Consider the following 10,729-nt stretch of genomic DNA (forward strand, 5'->3'; position numbering starts at 1 on the left):
TGAAAGCTCAACTGAGATATCAACGCATTCTTCAAGACCTTTTTTGATAAACTACCGTTCTCTTTTTTATTTCTATTCTTGAAACTTACGTACACATAACCTGAAAAGTTTTCAGGTTTGTGAGTTGTAATCGTTCTTTGATAAAATTTTTATAGAACACAGAAGTTAACGCAAATTGTATTCTGTGTGATACCAGCGTCAATTGTTATTTCTGCACAAGTTCTGCAAAACTTTTTTTTGATCCAGACAATGAGACTTTTTGCAAAGTTTTTTTGATCAGATGAAATTGAAAAAAACATCAAAAAGCTATTTATTCTAAATTTCTGACCTTCTGTCAAACAAGTTTCAGATAAAACTTAGGACAAATTCTACCCTATATCAAAAAACTGATTGAAACAACAAGTCTCTTTTTCTTTTTTGACATATATATGGCTGTAGCTTTAAAAGATTGTGAGAAGGTGTCTCATTTGTTTTGCCTTCTCATCGATATAACTTAATTCATTTATTATGACCTAATTATCCCATGTATACTATTTTTTGATCACAAACTCATACTCAAGACAAACTTTTACTTTTAAATAGAATGATAGGCCAAGTTTTCCCGTTTTTTAATATTTTTTGATCCAAAGTTACACGGTCACCGATTATTGAGTTCTTATTACTAAAAAAGATGGCTTTTTTAAGTCAATTATCCTTGAATAGTATTTTTAGATCACAAAAAGGAACTCAAACTCCAAAGTTCAATTTCTGTTAAGAGCGATTGGCCCAGAATCACCATTTTAAAATACTTGCTGATCGAAATCCATACCGTCTCCCATTGTTGAGTTCTGAATACTAAAAAAGAAGTATTTTTTTAGGTCAATTATCCTTGAATACTATTTATAGATCACAATATCAAACTTGAACTCATAAGTTCAATTTTTAGGTAAAAAGATTTTGGCCATGTTTCTCCATTTTACTATACTTGCTCACCTCATACCGTCTCCGATTTTTGGTTTTTGAGCACTAATAATTAAATCCTTTGTTTTAAATTCACCAAAAAAAAATTCTGGAATCATTTGGTGTCAATTGAGTTCACGCAGAATTTGAAAGAAAAACAAAATTTTGTACAGCGGAACCCCTAAAAATAAAATTTTTGTTTGAGTTCTCAAACCAACAAGACTGTTTCACTTGATTTTTCGGAAAATTGTTTTATGAGTTTGGCTTATTTTTTCATTTTCCTTAGATAAAGAAGGATTAAGTGAAAATCAAAAAAAATTAGAAAAATTTAATACAACAGAAATTGCAAAATCATGTCGCGCTAAACTTGTTTTGAATAGCAAGTCTTAAATGGGAACAAATCTTTAGCCGAAGTTAGACTCAAAATGAAAATCAAATAACACATTGTGTTTTTTGTCAGGCTGTCCCAGCAGTTTTTAGCAAATTCAAAAAATTGAAACGTAAGGATTCTGATGAAGTTGTGTAACCCCTGACAACCGAAAAACAAGTGATTTTGAATAAACATATGAAAAAAAACTGTATAAAGTAAATCCTCAGTTGTTTGAATAAGGTAGGTACATTGTACAGTATTTTTTTCCTTTTATGTATACACTATCGGTTTTTTGATAGCAAAAATACCTTTATAAGGGTAATATTATAAAAAGACACAGAGTAGCGCCGTAGAGAAGCATTCAATGTTTGCGCTATACAACATTTTAAATTAGAAATTCAAAAAAAGTTTGTTTTTCACGTCTTTCTATTAATTGCAAATGTATTCAGACTTCAAACAATGAAAAACCAAAAAAAACACAGCTTTTGAACAAAAACAATTAAGCTTATGACTGATCCGTTATCAGTAACAAAATACACAAAATAGGTTGCACTTCCAAAACAAAGACCATGCAAAAAATTCTATTTGAAGTTCCAAGAATTATACTTCCTCGCCAAATTGTAAAAACCCTACAATGTTCATTTAGGGAATTAAATACCACCTGATATGTCATATTATGGATTTTTCAACTAGCAGTTCAGAAATCAACATTGAGTTGAAAAGTGCTCAGTTAATGTATGCAACAAAGCTTTAACGTTTATATATCTTTGAAAAACTTTAAAACAATTGATGTTTTGTTGAAAACTTTGCCGGGTAAAATCTGTTGATCTGCGTCAATCAGGACACCTTACCTTAAAATAGATAAGAGCTTCAGTTCGTTATGTACAACAAGTATCTAGAGAAAAGAATAAAATAGATAAGAGCTTCAGTTCGTTATGTACAACAAGTATCTAGAGAAAAGAAAATTTTCCCTGCTTTAGAAAAACCCAATCACCTTCTTGTAGATAGTTAGCAAACAAAAAGTAACCTTTGACGGTATCAAAAGAAGGTTGCAGTAGTAGATACTATTTTAACATAGAAACAATAAACAGTTGCATTAATTAGTAGTAGTATCTAGTAGTAGTTGTAGGCTGTACTAGTAGGTAAGGTAGAAGTAGGAACTAAATGTAGGTAGTAGTTGTAGCTTTTAGTAGTACGTAGTTGCAGTAGTAGGTAGCATTAATGTTGTGTTCAACTCGGATTTGTTCGCCAGGTTTTCCAGCTCAGTTATATGTCAAACAAACTCTGAACTTTTTTATTTCAAAATCCTTTGGATGTACCTCTTTCTGGTGCCCTATCAAATATCTTTACCATAATGTTATATCAAAACCTCGGCTGAGCAATATTTAATCCTAAGTATTATGACAAAGTTACTAAATGCACATCAAACTTGATTCAAGAGCGGACCAGGTTAATTTTTTTGGTGTGTTGAGGTGCTCTGGTAATTTTCTATCAGTTTTCCTGAGTTGAATTTATTGGAATCATTTATTGAAGAAGCGATTCGCTTTGGTTTAGATTTCAGTCTCAGCAGACATTTTCTAATAGTATTATCCTCAAAACGAAAATACGACCTTTGCACTTTGGAAGCTGTTTCCAGCGAACCCCGCAGAAACAGAAATTGCAGAAGTGGCCCAGAAGATACAGAAGTTGCCAATCAATTTTGAATATTTTGCGTTTTTACAGTCGAATTTACTGGTCTTGAACATCATTACAATTTTTGTCTGATTGTAGCTCTTGATGACTTTCTATCATTATCTTTTTTCAAAGTATAAAGTTCAGCTGCTCCTGCATATAATAGTTTTCCTACCAATTTTTTCGAGTTTTAAAAGAATTTATTCCTTTTTAATTCTAGTTCAATTTATTGTATATGTGAATATTTGATCTCAGATACACTTTTCCAGCAAATATTACTTATCGATCCTAAAAATAAAAGTGCAGCTAAATAGTTGTAGAGAAGTCTGCTTTCAAAAAACATGCTCAGAACACTAAAAATTGTTTTTGTCTGCGGTTGCAAAATTTTTGTATTTTAATGCCAAGGATTTAAAGACAATAGCATGGATTTAAATTCTTCGCTGCATAATATTTTTCGTTTTCAAAACAGTAGATGGATCGGTGTAGTAAATTCGATCTTCATAAGAACATGCTTAGAACATCAAAAAATCGTGTTTGTCTCCACCTGTGTTTTTTGAATCCTAATGTTTAAAGGACAAAAACATGAGTTTAACAACGCTGAAGTTCAAAATCTGTTGCTAAGATATAAAACTATTGGATCGTGGAGACAAATAACAATAGTCTTCTAAATAAATTGCCCTCCATCAATTAAATTGCCCTCCATAGATTTCTCTCTCTCTCTCTCTTATCAGACTTGCATGCGAGAAAATATATACACATAAACCTAAACACATTCAGACATATCATTATACATTCCACCGTATACATTTAGAAAAACAAATATACATACACGCAAAAAAGTCTTGATATGTACACACATTCTACACAATTTCTACATACATACATACATACAATAAATTTTAAACCCATACAATCACATGACTTAAGCACCCGTATATTTACTTATATACAAACAGATATATTATCAAGATTTTATACTTGAATACACATAATTTAAATCATTAATTTTTCGTTCTTTCAGTTCATTCAAGTGTTCATTCATACATAAAAAAATCTTTCTTGAACACATGCATACAAACATAAATACTTGTTTAGATAGAAACATACATGGTTACAAATGTGTATACTGTGCTTCGGACTGTTCTTTGACTAATTTCAGACAACTTCAAAACCTGAATTTTTCGTGCCCTACTTATTTTTAACAAAATGAGGTTCACAAAATGTCATTTTTGAGTGCTCTTTCACAGCGCAAGATCCATTTCAGACCATTTGGGACTTCAAAAAATTTTTGAGTTTTTTTTTAAATTTAAGGCTTCTGGTGTCTTTTGTTGGATTTGCTAATCCTTCACTAAAAACGTTTAATGAGAGTCTAAAACTTAGGTAACACCTCAATCAATAAACAGCGAACACTGTTACTGCGGTAATCTGCCAAATTCTTCTGGAGGCGGGGTTTCGGACCCACCCCCCCCCCCCCCCCTACAAGACTTTTTAGCCACCGAAAAACTGACTTTTCTCTTTGTGAAATAGAGTTTTTTGGATGAGATTCGTCAGCCTGCTTAACCCAAAAACTTCTCATAGGGCTGGCAAAACTTATCCAAAAAAATCTCTTTCACAAAGAGAAAAATCAGTTTTTCGGTGGTAAAAAGGCTTGTAGGGGAGGGGGTCCGAACACCCCCCCCCCTCCACCCCACCCTACAAGAACATGCCAGATTCTATTACTACTTGCCGTATTTAAAACAAAAATTAAAGATTTGTATTCAGAATTTGCAGAATCCTCCATATACTTACTGAAGTTTGCGGTGGCTGTAAATACGCTTGATTTTTTCCTGAAGTTCACTCGAACGTCCGTATTGGTCAGCCAAACGCTATCATCCAGGCTTTTCAAGGTAGCAATACAAAGCTTGAACAGGCTCTGGAACATGAAAAAGAAGTAACCGCTTGGCTGCGTGAACTGGAAAAAATCACCAATAATTTTGCCCGTCAAAATTCGGCAAAAATTAGCAGTAACTTTGCCCAACTTTGCTGAGTATGCTAAATATATTTAAAAATGAGTTGTATAACGATATTTTTAGCACTATACAAAGTATTTCGCCTTTTTTCGCTAAAAATTAGCAGATTTTTTAAAACCTACCGGACACAAAGTCAATACAACAAACTGAAAAAAATCAGTGCATTTTTTCAAATTTTTTGCATACAGCTAACAAAACTCAAAATCTATAATGTTTTTAATTTTTGCCGTTCAGCGCTTCGGAAAATTGATATATTCAGTAAATTTATTTAGTACATTTTTTCAAGAGAACTAATATGGCTTACCCTCCGTGTCACATTAACTCCTTCTAGTACATTCTTCCATTATTTGGAATGATTGCTATTTGTACTATTGTCATTAAAACTATTCTTCGTATTATCTTTGTTGTTATTACGATTATAATTTTTAATATTAATATTAACATGATTATTTTTAGTATCATTATTGTTATAATTATTAATATTAATATTATTATGGTTATTATTATTAATATTATTATTTTTATTATTATTATTATTATTATTATTATTTTTAATATTGTTTTTTTTTATTATTTTTGTTATTATTATTATTATTATTATTATTCTTATTATTATTATTATTTTTATTATTATTATTATTATTATTATTATTATTATTATTATTATTTATATTATTATTATTTTTATTATTATTATTATTATTATTATCATTATTATTAATACTGTTATCATTTTTCTTATTATTATTATTATTATTATTATTATTATTATTATTATTACTATTATTTTTATTATTAGTTTTTTTATTATTATTATTATTATTATTATTATTATTATTAATATTGTATTATTTTTCTTATTCTTATTATTATTATTATTATTATTATTATTATTATTATTATTATTATTATGATTATTTTTATTGTTATTATTATTATTATTTGTATTAATATTATTATTATTATTATTATTGTTGTTGTGTCCACCAAATCTTGTCCATGGTGAATGCTATATTAAGTAGTCAAAGGCAGTAAAAATACTAGCGCAATAAGATTTAACTCTTTCAGTCTGAATTTCTTTCTTTCGCTCAAGATACCAAGGGCGATTGGCTATTGCGCTCCGATCGGAGTTTGAAAGTAACAACTGGTACAACCAGGTAACACAAATGAACAATGCGCTATGCGTATTTAAAACTATAAGATATAATAACATATTGAGTTTTATAAGAGTTTATAATAATACATTTGGATGCTTGGTTACTGTGTGAGACAGGTGCTCACCACAAACCCCCTCTGGGAGTTGGAAGCTGAAGTGAATTTGCTAGGCTTCTTCATTTGAGGCGTTGTCTCTCGTATCGTCTTCGGGGAATTCCCGTTCGATGTCTTGGGGCGGGGATGAGCAGTCTATGGCGATATGCTTCTTCGAGTCGAAAGTCCGTGTGGGTACTGAGTGAACCGATGCAGTGTGATTTGAGGCGCTCGAGTTTTGTGAGTCAGAAGAAAGGATGATGATGTTTTGTCCGAAGGAGGAGCAGTTTGGGTTTATTCTAATTGTTGGGCTTTGTTGGGGTTCGTCCGATGTGTCAACTAAGACAACACTTGTTGTTTCTTTCGTGGCGGGTTGTTGGAGAGACTTGGCGATGGGGGAAGTTGGCGAGAAGTTGGCGATTGTGTTCTCTACATTGAATTTTTTCACCGTAGCTTCAGCCTTTGTTTTGCGGATATTGCGCAACGGAGGTGACTTTGCTATACTGGTTACCGTGCTTCGATTGGGTGTTGACACCATAAAATCCGCCGCTGAGGAGGATGCTGCAATTATGAAAGGTTTCGAGTGCCCCGGCGAATGTTCTTTGATTGGGCTTTGGCTCAGATTGCAAACAAGCTTTGTTTTAAAGCGGCTATTTTGGCTTTTGTCAGCTTCGTGTTGACTGTTTTTCTTGCTGCTGAAGCTATTGCCTTCTTTCTGATAGACGGCCGTGTTCCCTTTCGGATGTCCTTGGGGATTTCTTCTTTGTGATTTTCGTTGGCGTTGGGGCTGGGCATGCTTTGTTGTGATAGGGGATATATCCAGCGTGGAGTTTGTTGCTAGGGGTGTTTCTCCGTCGTCCTCGGTTGGTGTTGACGAGCCTTGTTGATGGCTTGTGGATGATGGTCCCGATGCATCTTGTGATGTTCGTGGCTTTTGTGCCTCGCTTATGGGTGGATGTTTCAATCGGGCTTCTTTGCCTGCGCTCTTCACTTGCTGCTCCGTTCGGGCTGCCTTGGCTGCTTGGGCCTTTTCTGCTCAATTTCTCAATTACAGAATTTCTCAATTTTACGTTTATTTCGATTATATTCACCTACTGTTTTACAGGCGACGAAGTTTACGAGACGGAGTTTTGGTTCTTGTGGTATTTGGCGTTTTTCGGAGGATATGGCAATGTCGCTGTTGCGTATTACAGTGTTTTTTCGATTATGTGTGTCGATGGTAATGGTGTGGGGGGATAGTCAACGATTGTGCCATCTGGTATGATTGACCATAGAGGTTTTAGTGCTCCTCTAGGTTCGGGGATTTTTCTTCTAATGGTTTTACGTGCTAGGTTGCGACGTGTTTGGTCAATTATGGTTGTCTTATCTCCTATCTGAATTTCAAATTTGGACGGAGATAGTGTACTTTTTTGGGCTGGTTTGAGTGGGGCATTGTCTGAGTCCGAAGGTGAGTCCTGTTGGGTATTATCTTCCGGCTTACATTAGATGTCCAGATTGACTTCGGAGTTGGTGTCCCGGTGCCAGATTGCCACTGGCGTCAGGGTTGGATTTGGAGTAGTCGTTTGTCTAAGTAGAAAGATTTTATGTTGTTGTACGACAGCTTATTAGAGTTAGGATTTGTTAGGAGGTTAGAAAGTTTCGTGTTTTTAGGTCTGCCGAAGTGTGCTTCGAAGGGCGGTATTTTTTGACCCTTTTGGGTATTAGTCTTAAGGATTCGATTATTTCTGATATTTTTTCCGCTATGGTGGTGTTGTCCCATATGGGATCGATACTCATTGTGGCAAGTCTTCGTTTTAATGTTTTTATAATGCATTCTACCATGCCGGAAGCGCGGTGGTCTTGGGTGGGGGAGAAAATGACTTTAATGTTTTTTCTTTACATTAAATTTCGAAAGCTCTAGATTTAAAAGCTTGTGCTTGATGGCAGCGAATGCTGCGCGGTATGCCATAAAAGGTGCAGTATTGGTTAAGAAACTCGATTGCTGTTCGTGTGTCCCAGTTCGTGTGCACTACTGCTGATGGGTAGCGGGAGAAGCGATCGACCGCAGCTAAGATATAGTGTTCGTTGTTAGGACTTTTTGTGTCTATTATTGGTCCTGCTTAGTCCAATTGAATTTCTTCATTAGGTTCGCTTAGTTTGGGTAGTTGACCTAGTTTTGATTTGGGTATTATAGGTTTTAGGTTCTTAACTTGATCCAGGCATTGCCTGCAGTTCTCTGCCCGTAGCGCAATCTTGCGGTGTATCTGGGGGAACCAGATAAGATTTGCTAGGCGGATCATCCCAACTTGGCCCGGGTGGGTGCGGTGTACGGCATTTATCACTAAGTTCTGGAGCTTGTAAGGAATAACTAATTTCCCTTCGTATGACAATCATCGCGATTGGGCAACGGCTAAATTGTTACGTAGGCTAAAATATTACTTAGAGAATTGCTTTAATTCTTCTCATTTGTGGGCTTTAAAAGATCTAATTATTGTTTGGAGGTTTTTGTCTTTTAGGGTTGCTTCTGCTAAGAACTCTTCGACAAATACGCGTGATAAATTGCGACGATAATGGGGGGGGGGTTTCGTTCTCAAATTCGAAAAGGGGTCATGTTTTGTCTCGTTAATTGGGTCTCGGCCTTGGTCTACATTGGTGGATGGGGGTTTGCGTCCTTTTGGTTAGCTACAAAATTTGGTTGGTTTGAAATATGTGAGTTTATGGCTTTACTTCTGTTGCATTTTTGTAGCACGTTTAACTATAGGTCTATCGAATGTATTTATGTAAGGTTTTTTTCTCGTAACTACGTTAATTTTAGTTGGGGAGTTTGTGGGTGTATTTTTAAATAATTTGTGAGTTAATGATGTAGTAATGTTTTTTGAAATAGGAGAGGAATTGATGATATTCGGATTAGAAGAAGAATTAATGTTGTGCGATGAATTTTGATGAAGAAAGATTGGATTAGAGAAAGAATGAGAGTGTGAATGTTTATGGTTAGAGAAATGGCAAAAAGTGTTTGCTTTATTTTCCTGCTGGTTGATTTTTGATTAATGCGACATATGATTTATGCGTTTGTCCGAATGGATCGTTCTGATTGGTTGAAATTTTGTGCTTTATTTCATCGCTGAGTAATGTGAATATAAATTCGTTTATTCTATTTATGTCGAAAAGTTTGTCGTCTGCGCTTATAGGAGGGCGATGTGAATGGATTTTCTGCTCAAGTAATCGGTGAAACCCATGTATTTCCCCGGTAAATGATTGATGGTAAAAATATATGGGAGTAGTTTGTCTACCCAGCGTGAGAGTCTGCTTTGTCGGGATTTATTGGCTCGATTGGGTTTTAATGCTGAAAGTAGAGCTGCGTGGTCTGTGATGAGCTCGAATTCGGATCCAGCAGGTAATTTTTTAAAGTGGTCTGTAGCCCAAACCACCGAGAAAAGTTCTAGTTCGTTTGTGCTGTATTTTATTTCTGCTTCATTTAGGAATCTACTGGCGTATGCAATTGGGAACCACCCTTCCGGGTATTGCTGTTCTAAGATGGCCCCGAGACCTGTGTGGCTTGCATCACATTTTAAACGTGTGTTTTGCTGTTTATCAAAATGGTTTTTCTCTGTAATTTTTGACATTTTAGCCATTGCATTTTGTTAACTCTTATGTTTTCTTTTTCGAGTAATGGTCTTATTGGATCAAGTAGGCTGGCTAGATTTGGTATAAATTTTTATGAGCTGCTGTATGGAGCCCATAAGGGAGCGTAGATGTTTGAGCGTATTCCGGGGTTTTAAGTTGAGTATCGAATCTGTCCTTTTTACTGTTGGGGAAAATCCCGTTTGGGTAATTTTGTACACAAGCCAAGTTATTGTGGGTTTTGCGAATTCGCACTTTTCTATATTGATTGCCAGATTTTCTTTGTCAAGTCTCGAGAGGACTCTGTCTACGTTTAAGTCGTGATCATTGGGTGAACCCTTTGTTATTATTAGCATATCATCGAGAAAGTTGAATTTTTTGTCGATGTTTTTGAGTGTTTTGTCTAGCGTTTTTTGGAATGTTGCGGGCATATCTGACAGTCCGTAGAATCCGTTCATGAATTGGTATGTTCCCGTAGAATTTGCCCCCGAGGACATTGCAGTTGCAATGTTTTCATATTTCCGGGTGTAGGGGTATTCGGCTATACGCGTATTTGAGGTCTATATTGGAAAATAAGGAAATAACCTATTTTGTTTTTATTGTCTGAGATATATTTAGCTACTGAATCCTTGAAATTCTCAATTGATTGCATTTGAAATTTACTTTTTTCCATAGCATCGTTTAGCAGTTTAGGAATCTAGTGCTAATTTGGTGAATTGGTCATGTTTTACTGTAATAACTACGGGACTTATAAAGACTTTGTCGGAGCATTTTTCAAGTTTGGTTCGTGTCCTAAAAGGTGTCAAATTTCTTTGTCTACTTTGTCCGTAAGGTGTAATGGCACTCTTTGACCTTTTTCTGGCATGGACTTATGTCTTGTTTCAGGTAGATT

General features: G+C 34.8%; 1 protein-coding gene across 1 annotated transcript in view; it reads right to left on the minus strand.

The window, feature by feature from the left end:
* LOC142344417 (uncharacterized) overlaps positions 1–10,729 on the minus strand; it is a 101,535-nt gene that overhangs the window by 18,031 nt on the left and 72,775 nt on the right. Inside the window, exon 3 of the mRNA XM_075396040.1 lies at positions 4,769–4,892. Within this exon, the coding sequence (XP_075252155.1) occupies positions 4,769–4,892 (124 nt within the window). The remainder of the gene's footprint in view (positions 1–4,768; positions 4,893–10,729) is intronic.

This window comes from Convolutriloba macropyga, chromosome 1 (assembly GCF_964194025.1).
Source record: "Convolutriloba macropyga chromosome 1, txConMacr16.3, whole genome shotgun sequence".
NCBI lineage: Eukaryota > Metazoa > Xenacoelomorpha > Acoela > Convolutidae > Convolutriloba > Convolutriloba macropyga.